The 25,728-nt window shown below is 39.5% G+C and overlaps 1 protein-coding gene across 4 annotated transcripts in view; it reads right to left on the reverse strand.

Annotated features, from left to right (window-relative positions):
• Nucleotides 1-25,728, reverse strand: part of LOC121645665 (Down syndrome cell adhesion molecule-like protein 1 homolog) — a 106,351-nt gene that overhangs the window by 28,886 nt on the left and 51,737 nt on the right. For 2 of the 4 annotated variants that reach the window (XR_006011479.1, XM_041994249.1), the window contains 8 exons: nucleotides 12,366-12,512; nucleotides 11,953-12,231; nucleotides 10,663-10,938; nucleotides 9,373-9,672; nucleotides 5,942-6,084; nucleotides 5,332-5,461; nucleotides 490-768; nucleotides 119-247 (listed from right to left, as the gene is read on the reverse strand). Coding sequence is in view for 3 of the 4 variants with exons in the window: in XM_041994249.1 (XP_041850183.1) it covers nucleotides 119-247; nucleotides 490-768; nucleotides 5,332-5,461; nucleotides 5,942-6,084; nucleotides 9,373-9,672; nucleotides 10,663-10,938; nucleotides 11,953-12,231; nucleotides 12,366-12,512 (1,683 nt within the window). In the remaining variant the exon portion in view is untranslated. Of the gene's footprint in view, nucleotides 1-118; nucleotides 248-489; nucleotides 769-5,331; nucleotides 5,462-5,941; nucleotides 6,085-8,082; nucleotides 8,264-9,372; nucleotides 9,673-10,662; nucleotides 10,939-11,952; nucleotides 12,232-12,365; nucleotides 12,513-25,728 lie in introns of those variants that run through there. The other 2 variants (XM_041994251.1, XM_041994250.1) reach the window with 2 other exon arrangements.

The following is a 25,728-nucleotide window of genomic DNA, read 5'->3' on the forward strand; positions in this document are numbered from 1 at the left end:
ATAATCTTGCAATATTTACAACTAAAGATAATATAGTTTTGACACTATGGATCTATGAACAACAGGTAGAAAAAAGCTGATAGAGACTTACAGAGAAAGAATGAAAAATGTTCTGTACCTAGTGCACCTCTGGCATGCTTCCACATGACCTTAGGAGGAGGGTATCCATCAACGGAACAGTTCAGGATTGCTGCCTTCCCATAGATCCCATCCTGGTTGTTGGGCTGCACAACAAACCGAGGTGGCACTAAAGAGACGTGAAAGGAAAAACTAATAAAAGGGCCAAATTATGAACTACAGCATTCATTTTGTATTAATCAGTGTGTCCAAAGTTTGTTTTGCAGTGTAAGTTTTTTGGAGGAACTATTTCTTTATTGTAGTGAAAAAACACTTTATTAATCCCAGAGGGAAATTGGAATGTTGTGTTTTTTTTATTATTATAAAAAAAAAATGGCTACAAAAAACACTCTGCTCTCATTCTGTTCTTACCTGTAACAGTGAGCTGCCTCTCTGTACTGACAGTGGCAGCATCATTGCTTGCAATGCAAGTGTAGTTGCCATTGTGTTTAAGTGACACCTTGGATATCTGGAGGGAACTCATGAACTCCTTTGTGTCTATGGTGATACCCGAGGAGGGCACAATCTCCTGGCCGTCCTTGCGCCATGTGATGCGTATGGGCATGTCTCCAGATGACACCACGCAAGCAATGTACATCAATTTGCCGATGGAAGTTGGGGGAAAGTCAAACGGTTGGATCAGCGGAGGAACTAATAGACACAGAGAAAGAGGATGAAAGAGAAATAAAAGTGTGATTAAAACCTCTTAAATTGCAAGGGTCTTTTTGGGGGGGGCATACACAAAAAGAATTGATGATTTCTCTGTGATTAAAAACTCCAGATAAACAGCTTTGGTATCAAAATAAAGCTAACACTTCTGAGATTTTATTAGAGAAGAAAGTATCACCACAGATGCCACTGTATTAAAGTAATGGTGGATGGGACACAAGAAAAATGTTTGAATTTTCTAAAATAATAGCCAAAGTTTTTTTTTTTTTGCATTTTAAAGTATATAAAGCCTTTGAAAGTTTGCTGTAGTAGATAGAAACCTCCAGAAAACCATTAGTCAACATGTGGACATTATTTGCACAGTTTGGCACCATCAGTGAAAGTTGAAGTTTTTTAGGTTACATTACATTACAGTTATTTAGCAGACGCTTTTATCCTAAGTGACTTACAGAGGCAGTAGCGTTAAGGGTCTTGCCTAAGGACCCAACTGCAAGTTTTTAATATTACTCCCCTGGGGGAATCGAACTCTGGTCTCCTGCATGGGAGATGGATGGTCTGCCAGCTGGATAGGTAGGTACTCAAAAGCAGAAATGATCAAACTTCAACTGCAGGCCTAAAAACTTTGTTCCTGAAGATTTTTAAAGAATATCCCAAACATGTACCTATGTCGACTGTATACCACGGTGGGTGTGTAATGTGCAAATGATTTATATACTTTGCCTATGATTGGCCGATCGGTATGACCAACCACTCATGCTAATTGTGTTTACCACTACACCGCCCTGGGGTGGGGGCTGTGGGGAAGGAGAGTGGTACAATGTAAGATGTGCAGAGAGAGAGAGAGAGAGAAAAAAAGTAAACATGAATGTTGCAGAGGAAAAGTAAAGAGGGAACAGTTAAATGAGAAGTTGACATGAATAAAGATAAAACAGGAAAATCAAATTGAGAAAATAATGATGAAAGGGAGAGTGGAAGAGAGAAAAGGCAAGGACACAGCAAAAGGCAAGGACAGGCAATGGGGTGAAAAGAAGGTAGATAGAGAGAAGACAGAATACGGCAAAGAGGGATTGGACATAAAAAAGATGAGGAAAACAAGATTGTTTAAATGAGCGGGGTGAGGAAAGGGTGAAGACAGAGATATAAGACAGATATGAATAAGTGAAGGACAGAGAAAAGAAAGTGAGATGTAAAGACAGGGGGATTATGGGTAGAAAAATAGTTCTGAAAATTCAGGGGCATTGAGAGGACATGTGGTGGGATAAATGGTGAAAAGAGACAAGAAGTGAATTGAGGGGAAAAACAGTGAGTAGAGAAAAAAGATGGCTATATTTTCTTTGTGTGTGTAGGTTTATACCAGTATCTGTCATTTTGACATGAGATTTTGATTAGTAAACTTTTGGTCTTTCTGCTTCCTTGTATCTCAAGTCTGTTATCTGATCCTGGACTCTAACAGCATCTATATCCATGCAGCTTGGCCTACTAGCCCACTACCCACTCTGCAGCCACCTGTGGCCTTTACCAACCCCTTCACTCCACCCCACCCTGCCCTGCTACAACCAGCCCATAATAGCTGTTCTAATTAGATCCCCATCCACAGGGGGAAGAACATTGTTGCCATGGATACGGGCTGAGGTGATGATTTGGAAGGGGGGGGTTACGGCTGAGACATCTGGGGGATTTAATCTCAGCCTCGTTAAAATTCATCTAATTAAATCGAAGAATGACAAGCACGTATTCATACAAACACACATATACAGGCACATACAGCAACTGTGTACACACACACATGCATGCATGTGTGTTTGCAGGGACACTACAATACCAAGACTGAAGTAGTAATGTCAAGCAGAAACACACATAACACCATGAAAACCTTTTACAACTTCCTGGAACAAATATGTAATTTTACTGCAGCTGAGAACAAAATGACGCATTACAAACAAAATATCTTCAACACGCTTTTGTCACTGACATACATACATACATGTATGAGCATGGCCTACACACTCACAAATCTCATACAAAAGCACTCCTTTTCTATGTAATTACTGAGTGGTTGAGACCACTCCACCCCTTAATCAGGGGTTATTAGAGGCAACGCATACAGCTTTGTTCATTCTTATCACTCTGTTTCACTCACAGTATCATGCACCAAACCACTGTTAATCATTTTATCACAGTAAAACAATGTTCCTTTTAATTTTCTGTTCATTAAATTCTTCTGAGACTTGTGATGTGTGGCAGCTGTTAACTAAACATTGGAATTTGAAACCCTAGAAGAAGATTTTTGCGTAAAAGGGACAAGGAATGTTTAGCAGCAACAGCAGTTGGACAAACGTGGTTAAAGCTGGGATGAGGGTAAGGACGAGTACAAAACAGAAGACAGAGGAAATTGCTGAACTGACATAATAGAAAGAAACAGGATGGTTGGGGTTGGTAATACCACCTGATAAAAAATAGAGGGCCAATACCGATACTAGCATCAGAAATACTCGCCAATCCTGTGAAAAGTAAGGGGAGTGGTGGCGAAAAGGAATCATAATTTTGTTTCTGCCCAACACAAGCATGCACAGACACAGGAAGTTATGCAACCTTGCATGACCGTTATTTTGAGTTGGTAGGCGGAGAAGCAGCTGCATGTGAGTAACTGTTGTGCTAACAGTTAGCATTAGCAGTATGATAGCAATTTGGCGACATTACTCATTAAAAAATTCCTCCAGCAAAACAGTTACATGTCTAATATGCAGGGCTGAAGTTTCCAGAGGCGGCATGAATGCAGCCAAATTTAATACAACAAACATGAGGAATTTGCAGAAGAATGCCAGAAAGCCACCGCAATGACAGACATTTTAGAATTTATTGATTAGCAGCCCCTGTCCATTGTGGAAAACATTCACTGTAAGTCTAATTTCAAGATAGTTTTTAATAGAAATTCTTTGATCCGAGTTTATTTACTCAATAATTTAAAAAGTTCTGTGGCAATCATGGTTTTCATGTGTTAATAAAACATGAATAATACAAATGAGTATTAACGCTGTCAAAAATAACGTGTTAACGGTGGTAACTAATTTATGTAATTAATTGTGTTAAATTTTTTAATGAAATTAATGGTCCCTCATCCCCCAGAATTTTCCCTGTGAGACAGTTCAACACTCTCACTCCTTCATTTAAAGAAAAAAAGGAATAAAAATGTTAACCGCAGTTCTGTACTAATATGTCTTCTCCTCAGTTTTTATTCTTTCTCCCTCTCCTATTCTGTGACTGGCTGTCAGTGATCAGCTGATCGGTTTTCTGTTGCTAGCACTGTCTTTCTTGTTCTGCTTGTTTATCGTTCATCTGAGAAGGAGGAAGCAGTTTGTGGTTCATCTTATATTTACCCCAAAGCATTGTAATTGGATGTACTAGCAATAGCAAAGATTTATCAGTCTCGTGTCAATCAGATCCATGTTACTATTGTGTAAAGAATGACAAATGTTGATAACAACAGCCTATTTCAATTAGATATTGTTATCCTTTATTTCATATAACTTTTCCTTATTAATAATGTTTGCTAGTGACACAGCTGTAAAATCTACTAGTCATCAGAGAACCATGCACACATCCACAAAGATAGATCAGGTTCAGATATCTAGTGAGTGTCCAAAAAAAAAAAAAAAAAAAAAAAAAAAAAAGCATGGGCCATGAATGTAAAGAGAGAAGTTATAAACATGATATAAATCATAGCAGGACTCTTCTCTAACAAAAGTAGTTGACATGTGGTAGAAAGGATTTATACTTCAGCTATGCAGGGGCGGGTCTAGAAAGGTTTTGCTGGGGGTCCAGGCAGGTGCACTGGTCAGGAAAAGCGGGGCACAAATAAGAACTTTTTTTAAGGTCTAGACTTTATGAGATATTAAATTTGTTATTATAACTAAAGTAATAATGTAATAAAGAAAAGTGAAGAAAACCTCAGGTATCATAATCATATCAGACAGAAAAAAAATGGTTCAGAACATCCCTAGATAAAATCCAACGCATTGAATAGTCAACATTAGCCTTTGCAAAACTGACTCTAATGCCAATTTCATGACAAAGTCCCACAGAAAGTAGCCCATCAAACATGGAAAATAATTGATTCCATTCCACCAGAAGTAAACTAGAAAACCTTCACCATCCACATGCAAAATGTCTGCAAAAAACACAATTAATGAAGCAATCACTGTGACACTGACACTCTAAGGTTGGCTGTAACTCAAAAAAGAGCAGAGCCATAAGCTATGGACTCAGAAGTAACACATCACCATCTGGACCCAAAAACTCAAACACAGCTGGGTCACCTGGGTGAGAAGATATGTTGAAAGATGCAAAATTCCCACTGGTTCTAGGGCATTCACTGAAGATGTGCCCAGTTGTAGCATCTCTTTCAAACACCAACTGTGTGAAACCCAATTGCACACAGACACAGTATACATTTTAAACACATCATGTCTGTAAAATAACACCTAGCCATAAGTAAAAACCTGCCTGACTTTTATTGGTTTCAGAAATGTTAACTCTGCAACTGACCTTTGACAGTGACATAAACAGTCTGCGTGATGAACAGCTGTGGTTGGATCAGCACGCTGCAGACATAGGCCCCCTCATCCATCCCCTTCTGAACATCGCTGAGTTTTAAAGTCCCATTCTCAAATACCACCTGGACAAAACATTGGTGGATTATTCAAATATGATAAATCCTTTTGAGATATACAATACACACAGCTTCAAATTTAAATGACTGGATGTTAAGCTAAAAAACAAACAAACAAAAAAAGGACTGAAAATGAGGGGACATAGAGTTCTCTTGATTTACTTTTAACATTTAACATAATCCCTTTGAAACTATTTTTCCTTAAGTCCAGCAAAAAATAAATAAATAAATAAATAAATAAACAAACAAAAAAAAATCTGTTGCAGTGATTAATTTAATTAAAGCAAAAGACAGTAATGCAACATATAAAACAAGAAAAAATATCTCAACAAGGCTGTTGAACTTATTGGTCATCACTACATGTCTGATCTATCTGTACATTAAGTTACAACATCCTTCAGAACATGGTCTTTTTTATATAATCCATATATGATATATATTCAAGCTATCTGTGTCGTATTTTGGGAAGAAAAAAAAAGATTTTACCTGTCGATGGTTGTCAGGCAGCAGCAGTCCCTCCTTGTACCAGTTAATCGAGTAGTATGGATACCCAATCACACGGCAGTTTATGAAAGTGTTTCTTCCTGCCACTGCAGTGATATTCTTCATGGGCCGAATTCTTGGGGGACCTGATTGGTAAAAAGAGAGACAAGAGGAGAGAAATGGAGAGAAAGACAGAGAGATGTGATCAGAAGAAGAAAAAAGATGGGGGAAAAAAGATTGTTAGTTGATGGTGCCAGAATCAGGTCATGGAAATTTAGGAATAAAGGGGTAGGTTGATAGGGAAGGAAGTAGGGGATGGGGGAGTAGACAGAAGTGGAAAGAAGTATATAGACGTGTAGGGAGAAATAGAGGGTAGAGCACGTTAAGTTAAGGGGCCTTGCTCAGGGGCCCACAGTGGTTTACTTTCATTGCTAGTTTGTAGAGGAATAATTCTTAAATATTTTCTTCACTCTATCACAAATGTGTTTCTCAAAGGTAATTATTTGCTGGTTAGAATAAACGGTAGGACAAAATTTTACAACTGCGCCCCTCATCCATACCTACACTTGAGTCTACAAATACTGTGATTAAAATGACTATAAAGGTCTTTGTCTAAAACTCTAAATACAACCCATGATGGCACTATGTAAAGTGACTCCTCTGTAAGAGGTAGGAGGGAAATCTATCCCATTCGAGCATTCCAGATCAGAGCAAAGACCAAGCTTAAGTCCTTTTAGCAAAGTACAATATTCTCATAAAGAGACATGTTTGGTTGGATGGTGTGGTTATGAGCAGGGTTTTCATTTATTTCTGTATAACAGTGGGATGCATCTTAAAGACAAATGATTTTTTCTTCTGAGTTATATTCAGTCAATAACACAGCAACATGGTACTAATACTTTTGTCTTTTCTTGCTTAGGGTTTAGGCAATAACATCACTTGGTTAGAGTTAGGGAAAAAAAATGTGTCTACTTGCTCTCACATCTGGAGATAGCATATTAACTCAAGAGGTCACTTTGGTCTACATGAGCAAATAATCCATGGGGTTGAATTTGTCAGGATGACATCCTCTTTTGATCCAAGAAATCATGCTCTGCTACTTTTGTAAGTTTTGTCTGTTGGTTCTGGAGTATGACAGAGTCCATAACAACTATATCAAAATCCAGTGTTACAGAGACAACCAGGCTATGCTGCAAACACACAGGGCACAATTCGTGTGAAGAGGCTCTCCTTGTCCAGTGAGGTGTGCACTGTCAGGCTTTACAGCAGATAGTAACAGCAACACAGAATACTTCTTGGGTGTGTAAGAATTTTGGAATAAGATTCTGGAGCCAGTGGGGATCCCATATGATGTGAATCTGGGAACTAATCCCCAATTCCACAGAATCATGATAATTACAATAAAAACTTTATTGTAAAAGTAACTAATCAGGCTTTCCAAGGATATATAATATAGTGAAACACCAATTAGCATTATTAAAAAAGAGAGAAATATGGACTTATTTTTGTGCCAAGTTATGTTCTGAAAAATGTCAACTTTGGATACAGCATAAATTGTATGATAATTTTATGGATTTTGCTAGTTTTCACTGTACAGCACAAATTGTCAGAATCCGGATACTTATTTTAGACATTAGGATTAGACTTCTTGTAGTGTTACTGACATTTAACAAACCAGAAATGTGACTGACTGCAGGACAAGTCTACAAAAAGAGAGCAGCAGAGAGGGAAAGTGAGTGGGAGTGAAAAAACAAACAAACAAACAAACAAAAAAAAAACAACACAACAACAACAACAACAAAGCACTTGACTTCGTTTTGTGCTTCATATACAGGCTTTAAGTTTATTTGAGGGTAGTTCATTTAGATGCAAGACCAACAATTACAAAATGTTTTCATTCAAGCATTTCATAACTTGGCATAAAAACAGGTTTTAACAACTTCACCAGTGATTATTTGTGCTCACGTGTTTTAAAAGCAAATACTCTTCTGCTCATTGTCCTTAAAAATTAATGAAAATATAACTTTTTTGTGTATTTTTGCAGTGTATGACTGGTGGTGAATAAAGGTTGTGGATAGGCAGACATAAAAAGTGTTCATTATAATTGGAAGACACTGGGGGCCATCACCCATTCATCTGTCACCTCTTCCCTGACCTTCTCACCATTGTTAATCTCATATCTTTGTTTTTGTTTCTTCCTTCAGCGGTCCTACCCCCAATTCTTTTGGTCTCTTTCTCTCCCTTTCTCATTGTGAGCTGATCTTTGAAGTCACAGCTTTGACGAGTCAAAGATGCATTATTCAGTAGCACCGCCGCACACATGTGCTGACACAAACAAAAGCAGACACAGTATAAACATGTGTGTTCAACTACATCTGTGTGGCTCTGTGTACCTGCTGGTGGTCCCTCAGTGAATGAGATATGTTGAATGCATCATATTTCTGGGAGTGGGTAAGCACGCCACTGCTTTTTTTTGCTGTTGTTGTTTTTTTTTTATTATGTGTGCTTATGAATATGTGTGTCTCTTAGTGTGTGTTTGCAGTATTTGTGACAGTTTGTGTTGCATGCAGGGCTGAAACTCTGGCAGTGCGTCTCCTTTTCACTCCAATGATCATTCTGGCATGTCTGCTTAGAGCAGACTCGCATGTCACAACTACACCAGGACAGAGTCGAGAGACGGGGAGAAAACGAGAGAGAGAAAGAGAAAGGCATGGACTTGGTGATAAAGCCCTGTCCCTCTGTGTCACTCTCCATCCTTGTCATCTCAGACGACAGTGACATCACCAGTTATGTCACCAGAGTTTACAATCAGTCCTTCCACAGACACATGCAGTCTTCTCATCTCCATTCGTTCTCTTATTTCATCTATTCTTCCATCATCTGTGACCATCTGTTTCTCTCTCATCTTACGTTCCTTTGGCTCACATAAACTTCATCTCACTTGTTTCTCCTTTGGCTGCTTTTCCTCTCAGTGTGTTGGGCTACAGTAGAGTCTCCCTTTTTGAATATCTCCCTGCCTGCACATTAGTGTAACATTTATATGGGTAGAGTTAAAATATTTGTTTCTTTTTGTGTCTTGTTAAATATGTGTAATTCACACTAGCACATGTGCACAACTACTTAAGATGGCACAAAAAGAGTGGTAAATTGGAGAAGACAGTTTAGAAAGAGAAAGAAGCCAGACAACATATATGGGCTCCCAGAGAAACAAGACACAAACTTCTGCAGACAGACAACATGTAGGTGTGAAGCTGAACAGACAAAACAGAAAAAGAAAAAAAGAAAATGAAATAAGGGAGAAAGTAAAAGGAAACAGATGAGAGTAAAGCACACACAGATAGAAATAGAGCCATAGGAGGGTATTGGTCAGGGTGGGGAAGGGGTCAGGCTGTGAGAAACCTCTGTATGACTGATATTGAAAAGTAGACAGGCACCTCTTACGTTTATGCGCGCTTGGTACTCGGCACTACCGGCCGAGTTTCGTGCGGCGCACCGATACACTCCTCCATCACGAATCTGTGGGCTGCTGACATTGACATGGCTCACAGTGCTCCCGTCAGAAAGCGTGTACTGGCTAGTTCTGACACGTGACAGATCCCGGGCCACAGGCTCGTCGTCCAGGGTCCAGGTGATGGTGGGTGGTGGGGCGCCTTTGGCAGCACACATTAGGGAAAACGGTTCACCCGGAAGCACCACTCTTTCACTAAAGGAGGCAACGATACGGGGTGTTCCATCTGAGAAGCAATCACAAAAGATGAGATGAGAGGAGTAAAGTGAGAAACAAAGAATAATTCAAATCAGCAAATGTTCCTAATTTTTATAATACTTCAACTATAAGAGGTTTAGACGTGCTAATGCTATAATAAGACATTATGACTCTAATGCTGTACATTGCTGTGGCACATCTTGTCAACCTCTGCCTGAAATGCTTCATCGTAGTTTGTATCTTTAAGGCTCCTGTCTCAAAAGACTGAGTCTGTTTGGTTGGCTGACAGGTCAAAAGTGGCAAAGAACAATGCTGCTGCTCATATTTGGTTTAAGGTGTGCCAAATAGCAACTTGGCAAGCATTATCAAAGTATTTTTTAATATATCGCAAGAAGAACAGGAAGGAAAACCTGAGCTACAAATGATGCACTCCAGTTAAGGAGCAGTGACTTCAGTGAGAGACTACTTCCCTTTGGTACAGGTTTTAAGCTGTACAGCTTTACACATTTTCACTAAAGGTATTTCCAACACAGATGGGAAAAACCAAGAAGACAAAACTACTATTAAAACCAGAGGGTAAAAGTAGTAGTCATTATTCTCTACATAAACAATGTTGTACTTCAAAGTGCAGACTGAAATGTACAATTTTACAAATATGCAAGTTACTATTAGTTGTTGAATAAAGGTGTTTATTCAGCATTTTTCTCCTCTTAACAGTTTTTTTGTTTATTTGTTTGTTTGTATATTTTGTTATTATTTATTATTTTTTTCTGCTTTTTTTGTTCCACAACGGAGCAGATTTCCAAGTGAGTGAAACACAATTTCACATATGAAGCAGAAGGGTAACAGCCTGCTGTCCAGCCTTCTTCTTCCACATATGTTCTGTAAACCATGTGGAATTATTGTTTCATTTAGCATAAAAACAAACTCTTAACCAAATGGGACAGAATAACATAGCACAGCAGACCTGGTTTCATATACACACAACACCGTGGTAATATTTTCTTTCAACCTTCACCTTCTAGCAGTATGATGGAGAAGTCCTGGGCAGTTTGGCCCTTTCTCGTGGCAAAGCACTGATAAGCTCCCGAGTGTCTCTTCTGTGCAGCAGAAATGAACAGTGTCTCATTGTGAGCCCCCTGGATGGAAAAGTGCTGATCAGGCAGGACAGGTTCTGTGTTACGGTACCAGGACACAGTGAAGTGGGGGGAACCTTGCACGGCACAAGAGAGTATGACTGTGCTGCTGATCCCTGTCTTCAGGTTCTTGGGAGACAAAGTGACCCGCAATGGTTCTAGAGAAGGGAAGAACAGGTAGAGAAAAGTTAAAAAATCAAAGACATTCCCATATGCAGGCAAACTGATAACAAAATACTAAAGGTAGACAAGTTGGTGAATCCAATGCACTGGATGGCCATTTTTCTTAATTTCTAAATCAAATAAATTACCACTGAGCAACATAAATCATGATTTGGTGTGGTTGGATTGTGTCTGTATCTCAGTTCTGCCGTTATAGCATCTGTGCGAATGTATGATTGAGTGTGTGTGCAAAGCAGTCAGGAAAACTGAGACATAAAGACAGAAAGGGGAGAAAATGTCAGTGAGCAATAAAGCAGCTGGTGTTAAGGGCTGTAGGCTGCTGAATGTGTGTGAGAATGAGTGCGTGTGTGTGAGTGTGTATGTGTGTGTGTGTGCAATAATGCATGTGCGAGGATAAGGCTTTCTTCATGGGCCATGAGTACATGTACAGTATGTGTGTGTCCCACCTTGCATGCCCTGTCATTGGACGTTTGTGGGTTGCACAGTGATGTGCCCTGTGGCCATTCTGTCCAGCGTCCCCTAGCCTTACTCTTCTTCCAAAACACACTTGAATTCCATCAGTTGTCCCTGCCTCCTCCACACGCACCCCCCTAATATTACTCACAAGTGTGCCATCTTCTCTATGTGTGCCACCTCCTTCTATTAACACACATAACATTATGACTTAATAAGATGCAGTTTCCTAGGTCCAGCGCAAACGGCATGACAGGTCTGCATGACCACTGTTTCTTTCTGTTATCATAAAGGTTGTTCTTGCAAGGTTTGAGAGCATGGAGGAGAGGAGGCCATTCTTGGAGGTTAAACTCTAGCTAGAACCAGACAAGGATGGCTATGAATAAATGGTACAGTTAACAAGGCTTGATATATTTATGTGTGTTCATTACTTTCATCTGTCTCACTCCTTCACTTTGTAGTTGCCAGTCTGGAGCAGTGTTTTTGAGGAGTTGAGGAAAAGTAGAGGAGAGACAGAGAGAGTGCTCTTTGCTCACCTATAACATTGAGGTGACCGGTCTCCTCTCTGGAGCCAAAGCTGTTGGTGACCTCGCAGATATAGTTGCCACTGTCTTCAAGTCTTAAGTCGGAAATGGTGAGGCCAGATATGCGCCGTGTCCATCGGGAATCTGCTGGTAATGGTCGACCATCCTTCAACCATCGGATAGTAGGATTTGGATATCCAGAGGCAATGCAGGGCAGCTCCACACTGTACCCTACCTGTACCTCACCGGACTGGAAACTGTCCAGGACTGACGGGGCGGACTCCGTAGGGTCTGGAGGTGTTCAAAGAAATGTGTTGTTTATTTGTTTTTTTTATAAAATCTTCAGATTATCAGCTGATTTTTAGATCCTGAAAACTAAAATAAAAAAATCTTCCTATAAAAGAAAACAACAGCTTGTTGCATACCCATAACAGAGAGCCTGGCTCCATTGCTCTGGCGAGTCTCCCCACTGTATTTGTGCTTTGTGATGCAGCGGTAGGTGGAAAGAGCATCTTCCTTCTGTACTTCTGAGATATACAGAGCCCCAAATGAGGTCAGGAAGAAACGATTACCTGGGGAGGACAACAGAAAGGGAAAAGGTGGAGGAGGAAAGATAGGTTAGTTGCATTCGACTTCAAATTTGCATCTTTACACTGAGCTGGTCTCCTGTTGCAGAAAATGATGCCAGACTCTTTCCATTTCTTTTGAAGGTTAAAATTAAGACTAGTCTCCTTCCTACTATTGATCAACTAGATCTTCTGTTTTTGTAATTTCCATATGTTTACAGTCTCTGAAAAAAAGGAAACCAAGTAAAAAAAAAAAAAATACAGTTAATTAAGCTAAATGTAATTCAGATTTGTGCTACTGAACTACGATGAAAACCTGCCCTGCCATCAAATGGCTCTCTTGATAAAACTTAAGCACATTTTGCAAGAAAAATCACAGATTTCCAAAGAAAAAAAAGCAGCAGGGCTGGATTAAACATGTCTGAAAGGCCCCACCACAGCACTTAGGCAAACACATGGGAGCTTTTAACAGACTCTGACCCATCCATCCAGTGAGATATGCACAATAGAGAAAGACAGATGAGAAGAAAGAGGAAAAAGGGAGTTATTCTAGGTGTTAATAATTGATGTGTCTGAGTGTGTTATGGCAACGGCAGATTAGTGTAATTTTTATTTCACATCAGTGGCTCCTTGGTTTGCCTCTGATTTATCTTCATGTCAATAGTGAGCACAGTTTGTGTACATATGTGTATATGAGGGAGAAGTGAAAGATGAGTGTATTTCATTGTTTGATTCTTTCTGCTTGTCTGAGTCATTTTGTATTCTGTGGTCCCAAAAGGTTATTTTAGACAGTGCGCACTTCAGAGATTGTAACATAACCAAACAATCTGCAATCTAGTAGACTGCAGATTGTTTGGTTATGTTAATGTTTCTCAGTGTATATGTGAGTGTATAAACATGCTAGCTTTGTTTGCTGTACACAATATTTTAGTGTCTCCTCAGTGTTGACATAAAAAAGCTCAAGTAAAACATAGGAACACTGAATAGTTGAATACTGGAAATACAGTATGTATGCCACAAACTCATGCACACACACGCAGCCCTAAGCAAAGGGTTAGCATCTTGTCCCAGCACAGCAAAAAAAGGAGCTAATGTGATTAGAACACTTCATTATCAAAGATACAATTAGGTCTGAGTTTGATTTTATCCTTAGATTGTAACTTTTTATCTAAATCTGGTAAATTCTTGGTTCCTTTTGCTTATTCTTGTTTCGATTAACAAAATTATTGGGAAAATATGTTTAATATACATACTATAAGAACTTGTCCCTTGCATGAAATATTAGTCATCATGCTTGCAAGCCAGAAATAATGTGTTTGATAGCAGCATAGGTTTGTTCAAAAGATTTATTAAAACACTGAAAACTCACCTACTCTCCTGCCAAAAAAGAAAAGAATACAAACGCTAAGAATACCAAGGTTTGATTTGATGAATAATAGAGGGTTCATTTCCCACATATACAAATGCAGTTTATTTTTTCATCTCTATTGTGCTTGCAATTAAAAGAAAAAATGAAGAGACGAACAAATCTTTTTGATGGGCTTGCATATTAAATTAACTTTCACTTCATCTTACATGTGGCCCTTTTTGACTAGAATTAGCTCTTTTTGCTTTACACATTCACCTACTAACACAAGTTTTCCACACATACTGTATAGAAAAGTTGGGTTGTTACAGATTGTGTGTTACTATCTGTGGTGAATGTCAATCTCGCAAAATGTAAGAACATTCATTGTGCATACGAATTATAGACCCAAACATGGCATTTTGCATTCGTTTCTTTAATCAACCAGGAATCCTACCACAAAAAAATCATATTAATAATGACTGAGAAACTACAAGTTATTGGTTCATTTAATTTGATCTGACACTAACAATGGAATTAGTAGTAAATAATGTTTACAAACATTTAAATGAGCATATAAAAAGCATTACAATGTGTATTTGTGTAACTGGGTCATTACATGGTATTTTCTCATATACAGGCACATATGCGAATTTCAGCCAGCATATTTGCATGCATAAAGTTCACACACATGTGTTTTCATGTGAGTCAGATTGTGCTGAGTGCTAAGCGACGTAAGCTATAATTTCAAAGCCTGCCCTTTTGTTCCAACCTGGGTATTAAGCCTTACAGGATAATATGCACTTGGTGAGTGGAACCCTGTAAAACACACTGCTACACCCTGTCACAACATGCCAATAGCAAGAAAGACACACCAGAAGGGGGTGATGGGGGGTGTGATAGAGTAAGAAATTCTGAAACTATTAAGAATGGAGACAAAAAAAAAAGTGGTGCAAAAGGACATTAATGGAAACTAAGTAAAATTACTTCATCATTCCTGTCATTAACATTCTTTTTACATATTTTGTCCTTGCCATGCTCGTTCATACTGCTAATATAGATAATCAATGAGTCCCTCCTCAATTAACCTGCATTCTTTTTTCATGAATAATCAATCAATATACATATTCTATACTCTGTACTCAAATCAGTCCCACAGAAGTGTGCTAAATTGTGTCTTTGGTTTTACATTGTTCATATCTTAAAGAAATTATCTTAGTCAAATCATGAACTATAATCTCATTTTCCATTTATTTAAAATATAATTACAAATAATATATTTACCTTTTTTAAATTAAATTCTGTTTTCCTTTACAGTCTTTCCACTTTGCAAACATTACTTTAATTAGCAGGAAGGGCATCACCATAAACCATATACACATCAAATGACAGATGTCTAAGAAGCACAATTTACCTTTGAAATAAAAGAATATCCAACTACAACAAAGACAATGTCATCAAAAATGGCAGATGAAGACAAGTTTTTATTTAAAATGTTGCATGTTCTCTTTATCCTTGACTTCCACTTTCTAGTCTCCTCCTTTTTTTTCTTGACTGATATTTAATATGTGGTCATTGCCTGCCCTCCTGCTGTCTAAGGAGATGAGACACACCTAAAACAGAGGAGAGGGTGCAGACAGCAATGGAGAGAAGCAGTAGTGTTGAGGAAGGGTCTGGCCCTACAGGGAGGAGGACAGCAGATGGAGATTGATGGAGGGAGAGATAGGGAGATAAAGAGAAACATGCCGTTGGGAGTGACAGAGGAGGGAGTGAGAGTGATGAGGGGCCTACAGGCCTGAGAGCCATACACGAGTAAAAACAATTCTACGTCTTTCTCTATCTCTTCTCTTGCAAGCTTCTCCTCGTGGGAGAGGAGATCAATTCTCGTCTAGTCTGCCTACGCCTCCAGGAGTTTGTTGTTGTTGAGTGTGTGTTTGTATGTGTTTCTGTGTCTGTTTTTATTTTATTTATTTATTTTTTATTTATTTTTTTTTAGCTGTAGGAGGCTGGATGAGAATTTGAGCTCTATCCTACACCCATGGGAGGCTTACATCCCCTCACTTCCTCCTTATTTCCCGACCTTTTTCTCCCTTTCTTTAGATTTTTTCCCTCTATCTGCATGACATCTATCCTCCATTCCCAGTTTCTCCCACTCCAGTCTCCCCTCTGCCTCTACCTCTTTCTGTCTCTTTTCCCAGTTAGTCTGTGCTCCTCTACCTTCTCTTTCAGGGGGGTTTGTAAGTAATGGAATCATTTCAGCTGATCAGCCTAAGGCAGGAAGTCAAGCCAAGTGCAGAAGCTGCTGCTGAATCTCTGTGTGAGTGTATGTGCATGTAAGCTGGAATTCCACAGACACATACATGCAAATAACGAGACAGACAGGCAGGAAAGGAGGGAGAGACTCAGTGAAAAAGGATTAGTGAGCCCTGGAGCATCACTCGTCTTCCACAAAGTTCCCCCAGAGAGAGGACATCCCTCTTCAGCTGGAGAGGAAGGAAAGAGGAGATGGAGAGAACGAAGAATTGTAGGAAAGGAGCAGCTAAATACGTCTCAGATGTGTACGGCTGCTATTTTCAAGAAATTAATGTCAAATAGGGGATGTTAAAGCAACATGAGAGTTCATAAAGAGGAAAAAAATAATAATGTTACTAGGAAAGATGTAGCCACAAGGGATGCTGGAAGGAGAAGACAAATGCATCAGACAGCAAAGAAAGTAACCAAGAAAAGATCTACATATTTTGAGCTGTTGACTAGATAACGGAAATATGGAAAAAACTAAAATAGATTAAACAGAGAACAAAAACAAACAAAAAAAAGAAGTCATTGGAGAGGAAGAGAACAGAAGAGCAAATGGCGTAAGTAAAGGCGTTTGTTCTTGCTGCCATGCAAATGAAAGCGGCGCTGCAGCAATGCTAACTAACAGCAATTCACACTGTTGGACTCATCACTTATTAATGCTCCACGGCTCCCCCCTCCCTCCCATCTCTTTCTCTTTACCCATTCCCCTCTCCCTTGCTCTCGCCAGGATTTCTCTTTTTTGTTCGCTCTCTTGCTCGCTGTTGCTAGGGCCCGGGCATTCACGTGACAACAGCTGGGTAGGGGGCGCTGCGATGGCACACGGCGGCATGAGCAAGTGTGCATTTCCTGTGTGCTTTGCGTGCGCGTGTGTCTGTGTGTTTGCGACAGAGTACCCTTCATTAGAGGTAGAAAAAAAAAAAGAAAAAAGAATCAGCCATTTAAATGATGGCGATGTAGATCAGAGGAGAGGACTCCTGAATGGATCTGTAATTGATTCACAGGCCTGGGTTATAGGCCACAGAAGAGCTCACCACAACGTTCAGTGCATCGTGTTATGTTATTTTTCTCTTTGCGATTATCATCAAAAACACATGCTAGAGATTTCCATGCGCATTATTGTCAGGGTTTGCCTTTCAGAGTGTAAGGCTAAATGGACCACATGTTTTTTACAATACAGGCCAGCAGTTGCATAAATTGGCTTTTTACAAATGCATGTGCACATATACACACACACTCACAATCTGTCTCAGAAGCTACACATTTTGACTCCCACTGTCTAACAATCCACATTTGCAGAGTACACTCAACAAACTGTGAGGAAGTGTGTGCATCCTCACTACAGGATGCCACAGCAATGAGCAGACAGTGGAGCACACCTACACATGCCTTATTTATTCTCCTCCTCCTGATTTACCTTTTCACTTGTGTCTCCTCTTCTACTTTTCTCTGTTCTGGACCGTCCATTCACTGTATCTCCATCCACCCACTATTATTATAACACTACCTAAACTGATAAAACATTCTCACTCACAAAGTGTAAATTAGCACATATTTTTATCTTGACTTTAAAAGATGCATGCCTTTATATATATGTTCTCTGTGTCAAAAGAAATTGCACTAAAACTGTGTTTACAACATTACAACTTTACAACATTAAGCTGCTCAGAAACATATTTAAACCATAAGAGTCAAAATAGTCCAGTGGGTTCTTGTTTAAGTTCCTTTTTTTTATTTTTATAACACACCCAAAGAAACTGTTTGGAGAAGGTTCTTTTTTCCCTTTGTTTGCTGCTGAAATTTTTATGAGCAGACACACATATTTAAATTAGCTTAAATGTAGCATTAAAGGAAGGTAAACCATATAAAAGCTAAAGCTATAGTTGTCTTTGAAATGATTCTTCAAATACCTATCAAAAATATTATACTTTATTAAGCAAGACATATCCATTCCCAGCACCCTGTGAACTGTAACAAATAATATTTGTACAACTTTGGCTTGAAGTCAAGGTGTTTGAAAATCTTTAAATTATGGGTAATGGTTACTGGTATCACTAAATGCTATTATACATCACAACTGCACACTACTCAAGATAGAAAATGCACAAATCAGAGCAAAATAAGTAGCACGTTGTAGAAAAAATCTTCAAGAAATGCAGCAGATTAACACCACATTTAGATGAGAACTGAAGTAGTACCATGGACAGCTCTAATGCTGAGGCCTAAAATAGGAAAGGCTTCTTGTGTAAAGTTTCAACATTTAGGTCTCTGCAGTGTGAGAGATAGCACTTTTTTCTTGGATAATGTTAGCAATGGTGGATCCTGTGGCAGATTAATGAAATAATAATGTGGCATATGGCCCACTGATACAGCCAAGCCTATCAGTAGTCAGTTAAAACCCTGCTAGTGACAGAAGTTTTATGTCTAGTAACTAAGGTGCATGTTTTGGTGAGTGATAAAAACATGTTTGGTTGTTTGATTTGTTTTTCCTAAAATAAAAACAGCCAAAACGTCTGAATGATTATTCCAACTGTTAACCAGGCATTAGGTGGAGCAATCTTGCAAGCAGTCCTGATAAGCTTAAACTTTAAATATCATTGCCACATTTAAGTAGTCCAGATGTTATAATGAAGTAAAAATGGATGCAGATAGAGCAAGGAATATAGAATATTTGACATTATAAATACACCTTCACTTCCAATTAGAGGTTTTAGTGTATTTCTCTGATTGTACATGTGTAAGTCTAAAGCATGCAGTGAGCATAAAATGCATGTGTGTCAGGGCATGCATGCAGCAGGGGTGAAGAATAATAGAGATTGGATTCTAATAAAACGCTCTCATCCTCCTAAATCCCCCTCCTGCCCTCTTCCCCTACCTGCCACATTAACACACCCATTACAAGGGCAGATGAATGAAAATGAACAGAGCTGTGGCGTGATTCCCCGAGTGTCAAATCAATACTGCACCCCTCCCCTCTCTTCCTCTCCCGCCTTCCAGCCCGCCCTTTCTCACTTCATCTGTTTCTCTGCTGCTATCATTTTCCTATTCTCCTCTCCTCTGTTGGGTCTGAAGAATTGGCATGTGTTTGACAAAAGGAAATCTACACCGTGCGACAATAGGCTCGCTCCCTATCTGAGCCCCCATCCTGGCTTTCTCTCTCTCACATGAAATGAATGATGCTTGCTCCTATTTCCTCTCTATTCACATTCAAAGTAACTTGTAATGGTGGAGTGCTTCTGAGAACAAACCAGATATAAAAAGAAGCACAAGGATGGCATATTACTACCACTTTCTCTAACTGAATAAGAGATTGAAATTTGCAAAAGGACTAGAAAGGGGTTATGTCAAAATAATAAAAGAGGGTTAATAAAGAATAGTTGTGTGAATTTTATAGACTATTGCTTTCTATGAGTGCAGGGCACATCCAGTGACCAGAGAAGGTATAACTGAATAAGAAACATGGATATTGTCAGTATATTCTTATCTCTAAAAACATGATCCATGTTTTCAGCCCCAACCTTTGACCTTCTAATCCTCCTCTTCTGCTTGGATCTGTCTGTTTTCCAGGTTTAGTGTGATGTGGCGATCTGAGGTATGCAGCGCACTAACGCAATCATTAAAAAGGCATGCCTCACTGTCAAATGCCAGCTGCTGCCCTCCCCAACACCAGCTCCACAAGGTCTCCCGTTTTCTTTGTCTTTCCCTCTCTATCTATATCTGTTTCCTTGGTTTCTCTGCACCTCTGTCTCTCTTCCTGCTGCTGTCTCTCTGTTTCTCTTTCTATATCTGTTGTTAGAATGTGACACCCCATACGCCCACACACCCCTTGGCCTCTCTGAACAACTCATGCTTGGGAGCAGATAGCTGGAAAAAGATGAGGAAGAAGCAAAAACAAATATAGGAAATGAAGAAATATGCACCAACCAAACCAAAAGAAACAGAATTGGAAATCTGTTTTATCATCTACCCACGCCCCTCTGCCCTTTATCCCAGACCTCTCTCTCTGTGTCCTAGTGAAGGCCTTTATCTAAGACACTTAAGCAACCGTAATTAGGATGGACATAAATATGTAAATTGCAAGATGGAGGCAGTGATGTATGTCTGCACGAGTGGAATTAAAAAGGAAAACAACACAAAACCATTATCTTTTCCTCAGGTCGTTATCTTTCCTCTTAAAATTATTTTCTGTATGTCTGAGTGCACCTGCAATCGCACAACCAACATACAAAGGAAAAAAAGGGCTAAAACTATATTCCTCTGTAATTCCATTCAGTCACTGACAATGACACACAAACACAGACTTCAGAGCTGTCAACATGTGGTGCTTTCTGACTCGTTTGTCTTTAATTATTCAGCCTCATAGATAATAGATACAGACATGCTCACCAGTCATGAGAAGGCAACAGGACATATTCTAATGCATTATAAACACACAAACCTCGATGCACACACCAAGTGAACTAAAGCGTGACCATAGTTCTGCTGTGAAAGACACAAAAACGACGTGCGTGATTGCCCACATACATGGGTCTGTTGTGTTTAATCATTATCTATTATAAAAGAGGTAACATGGAAAGCAGAAAACAGTGATTACAGTTCCCCCCAAAGCAGCACTTTTGAACTTGATTCAAAAGTGCTGCATTGGTGTGATGCATCATCAACATTTCAGTCCTGAATACTTGCAGGTGTCCGCACATGCAGCGTTGTCTAGAATGCTTCCTCTGTATACTTGGGAAGGGGAGAGTGCATGCCGATACATCTGCGATAAACTCTCACACAAATCAATAAAGCCTTGCCCTTTGTAAAGCTGTGTTTTCCACAGTGGGAGTACTACAGTCCCACAGCATGTAAGCAGTGCCACTGTGACATATACTGAGTCTCAGGGAGCAGGGGTTACTGGGGGGCAAGGCCCGAGTGCGGATGAGTGCACCTTGCATGGCAAGCGGATGAGTGTAACAAGGGAGGAGGGGGGGGCTGGTATTCTGCTATGCATTCTTTCCGAGGCTCCCTTCATTCGCCTGTGCCACCTCGCCACTGTTGCTGGGCTTCTTAGTGACAGAAACCCAAAAGAGGATGAGGAGGAGGAGCCAAAGCATGAGAAAAATGAGAGATGATGGGAAGCAAAAATGCTGCAGAGACAGATGTGGGAGATTGGAGCAGAGAAGTGGTGACATGCTAAAAGCGGGTCCCCCAGACGTTATGGGGTGCCTGAGGGGCCAGGAGTGCCTGAGGTACATTCTTGGAAAGGAAAGAAAGCATGGGGGGTGGTCATCACAGCAGAGCTGCAGCTCTCTCTGCCTCCTTCGCCACATAACTGTCTCTCTGTCTCTTCTGCCTCACTGCCCCCCTACACTCTGTCCCACTTTAGCCCAATGTCATTGCCAGAGCAAGGGGGAGGAGGCACAAAAAGAGAAAAAAGCCGCAAAAAGAAGTGAAACAGAGATTAAATCAAAGGAAGAAGAAAAAAAAGGCTGAAGACAAAAAAAAGATGGAATGAAAAACCCATAGAAGATGTAAATGAAGAAAATGTAGAGCTGGACTAGAGTTGGGAGTCCAGCTGAGGGCTTATATATATTTTTTTGTCTCTACCTCCTTCACAATCCCCTGTCAGGGAATTCTTCTGCCTGTTGTCATACAAACAATCCACACTCAGCATGCGTAGAGTTACACAAACAGTCAAAGACACAGTCCCCAGTGAAAATACACCTATGTGCAGATGCACACAGGATGGCTAGTCAGGTGTGTTTTGTGGTCTTATAAGCATGGTCGCCTGGCTTGGTAATGTGTTATTCTTGAAGATAAGCATGCCTAACGGGACAACAATCCATTGCCACTGTGGACAGATGGTTCAATAAACATTGTGTTTCTTTGTAATATGGTTGCATTTAGTAATTGACCCATTTACCCCCGCAGATAGTAACAAGCTACAGAGCCACAATATAACTCTACCTTGATGATACCTTGATACTGGATGAGGGAGAATTTCCTACAATTAAATGAAGACAAAACTGAAATTATTCTGTTTGGTTGAAAAGAGAAGAGGGTCAGCATTGGCAAACACCTGGAGACTCGGGCTCTTAAAATCACCAACCAAGTTCGTAACCTGGGAGTGTTGATAGACTCAGATCTGATTTTCAGCAGCCACATCAAAGCTGTCACTAAGAAGCTTTTTACCAGCTCAGAAACATCAACAGAAATAAAAGTTTAGTCTCCCAGAAAGACCAAGAGAAACTCATCCATGCATTCATCTCCAGTAGACTGGATCACTGTAATGGTTCCTAAAAAGAGCATTAAACATCTGCAGCTCATCCAAAACGCTGCTGCTAGAGTTTTAACCAGGACTAAGAGATCTGAACACATCACACCAGTTTTGAAATCTGTACACTGGCTTCCAGTCACAGAATAGATTTTAAACCCTTCTGCTTGTTTACAAATCCCAGAATGGTTTAGGCCCAGAATACATCTGTGATATGTTCAGAGAATATAAACCTAGCAGAGCTCTTAGATACAAAGACTCTGATCAACTAGTCCAGACCAGAGTCCAGACTAAACATGGAGAAGCAGCATTTAGCTGTTATGCTGCAAACAAATGGAACAAACTGCCAGTGGAGATTAAACTTTCACCAAATGTAGACACTTTTAAATCCAGGTTAAAAACATTTCTTTTCTCATGCGCCTATGCATGAAATCTGCACGGTAACTTTTTAACTTATCTTGCTTTTAATCATTTTAATGTAATTTATTATTTTATTGTGATTATGTGTTGATTATGTGTTGATGCCTTTTACTATTCTAAATATCTGTAATGTCTTTGTTTTATGTAAAGCACTTTGAATTGTCCTGTACATGAAATGTGCTATACAAATAAATAAACTGCCTTGCCTTACCTTTGTCTTATAGCACAAACTAGCTATAATATAGAAAATAAGTGTTTGGGTGGGAATAGTGGGGAATACATGTTATAATGATATGAATCATAATGCATGTTAAAAAAAGATAAACATAAATAATAAGTCTATGAAACACCAGGTGCTTATATTAGGCAGAATGCAATTAAACATTCAAGGTGCATTATTTTAATGCAATCTCAAAGTGATCGCACCAAGCAAAATTTTAACATCTATTTAGGTGAGAGGAAAAAATCATGAGAACATGAAATTTTAATAAAAGGAAAGGACATGCAGGATATATAAATCAAAAGTGTTTAGTCTTTATTTAGCCAAGATAATCTGGCTAAAGCGAACCCAGATCAAGAGTTTTCATTTGTACTCAGGGAAAAATCTGTCACTTACAAAAGACAGACAACATTAAAAAAATATTTGGGGACATAAAAGTTTAACCAATCATTTTTACATAGTATGTTTTACACCAAGGCTACTCAATTCGGTCCTACGAGGGCCGCAATCCAGCAGGTTTTCCATGTATCCCTGCACCAACACACCTGAGTCAAATTAATGAGTCATTGTGTAGAACCTGATTGGCTGTTAGAGCCACCTAATTTGACTCAGGTGTGTTGGTGCAGGAATACATGGAAAACCTGCTGGATTGCGGCCCTCGTAGGACCGAATTGAGTAGCCCTGTTTTACACTGTTTAACAGTTTCTCTTTCTTAGTATGTTAGTACCTCAAAAGTACTATTTGAGAGGACAGTTTAATATAAAACCCAACAAGACTTTTCAGTTGTGCTCATAGTTATGGTACTGTTTTGTTTTAAATCAAACCCACCAGTGGCAAAACTCTGTGTAAGCATACATATATATATATATATATACACCAAGCCAAGCAGAAAGAAGCAGGCTAGCAAAGTAAGAGACGATCTTCTAGCTCCTGTGCATACCTCCAACCTCTTACCCATATCTAGGTTTTACAGCACAGCCCCCCTCTTCATTTTCCCAGCTTCTCCAATCCCTGTGCAGCCATGCAACATCAACATGTAAGAGTGGGAGGACTGGCATTGTGTTATTTGGCGAGATGTGGCATCTGCCAAGGTCATTCAACATATCTGTGCATATGCCACTATCTATGCTGAATTACAGAAGTCTAACATATATCAGGGCATAACGGCTGCACAGACAAGGGACATTTTAATATTGCAGAATGTAAAGCAGTTTGGAGAGCAGAGGCCATCTTATGAGGCTGCTTGCAATATATAGAAAAAGGCAAGGCTTGTTGCTTGATTTTTAATGGGGCAGCAACTGAAGCTGAACCTCAAATCATCATAATGAGAGGGAATAAGGTCCATATGTGGAAAGTGGGAGGAAAGGAAGGTGGATGAGGAAATCAAGGAGAGGCAAAGAAAGAGGGGGCAGCTCGGGTGGAGATAAGGGGGAGAGAAATGAGAGAGAGATTCCTCTGCATCTCTGATTTGCTTGGCTGATATTCATCAGAGCGACAGAGCATAGGGTAGGAGTAAATGGAGTGAGGCAGAAACCAGTTTGAAAGGGAAAAAGAAAGAAAACAGATGTATTTTTTGTTACTATGAGCAATTTGTTTTTATTAAACTCTTATACCCATTTGTGTAGTTGTTTCTTAAGCTTTTCGCTTGCATCAATTTGTTTATGTTGAGTTCTAGTGTGTGCCTAAGTGGTATTTACAAGGATAACACATAACATTGATGTCAGAATATCCTTTTCTTTTTTCTTTTTTTATGTGTTTGGAGGGATGGTGATTCAGAAAGAAAACAAAAATTTCACATAAATTTAAATAAATAAGAGAAATTTTAAGTTTAATGTAGCTAAAACCTGACGTTTTTCTTTTCTACACTCCCATCCATAAATGACAAGCTTTAGCTCCAGCTTTATGAGAGCCCCGAACACAGTGCTATATTTCAAGTTAAATCCACCCTCATTCTACCAATTTATATTAATTTCCAACTGAATGTATCTTCATCAGCAACTTTCTTTTTTTTTTAAAGGATAACGATTTAAGTTATCATTTTAGTCTTTTTATGGAGTTTGTTGAAAGTTAAAGAAAACAAACTTCTTTATTTAGGTGCACACTTTGCTGTTGAAATGTATTGGCTATTTGGAATAACAAAGAAGATACACGATGAAAGTGAAGGCAGTTGTAACAAACATGGCCCACCAAAATTCATGCTGGGATAAAAACCTGAGGAATATTAAGAGAGCAGTACAGAGAGGGAGAAGAAGCTGGAAGAGGATGAGGAATGCAGGGTAAAAAGGGAGGAAGGGAGGGGGAGGAAAGCAGAAGAGAGGGAATGTGACAGAGTGGTGACAGAGAGAGAGAGCGGTGCGCCGTGTGTGTCAGGACTGTGTGTGTCTCTGTGCTCGTGTCCCGAGGCACAGGCAAACATTAGCTGCATTAAGTGAGCTGACAGGTCCCTCCCCATTACCACTACTGGTGGCCCATGGAGGGAGAGAGAGAGAGAAAGGAGGAAGAAATGGAAGACTCCTTGGTTCTTAGCAATTGTCTGTACAACTCAACACATGTGTCCTCTTTCTGTGCACAAACAGACACCGTGATGAACTTGCATAGAAGCTGTGAAATATTAAATTCTGTCTACAATTATGAAAAAACCCACAATCACACTCAATAAAAAACACAATAAAAAAAAAACAAAACA

This window comes from Melanotaenia boesemani, chromosome 9 (genome assembly GCF_017639745.1).
Source record: "Melanotaenia boesemani isolate fMelBoe1 chromosome 9, fMelBoe1.pri, whole genome shotgun sequence".
Taxonomy (NCBI): domain Eukaryota; kingdom Metazoa; phylum Chordata; class Actinopteri; order Atheriniformes; family Melanotaeniidae; genus Melanotaenia; species Melanotaenia boesemani.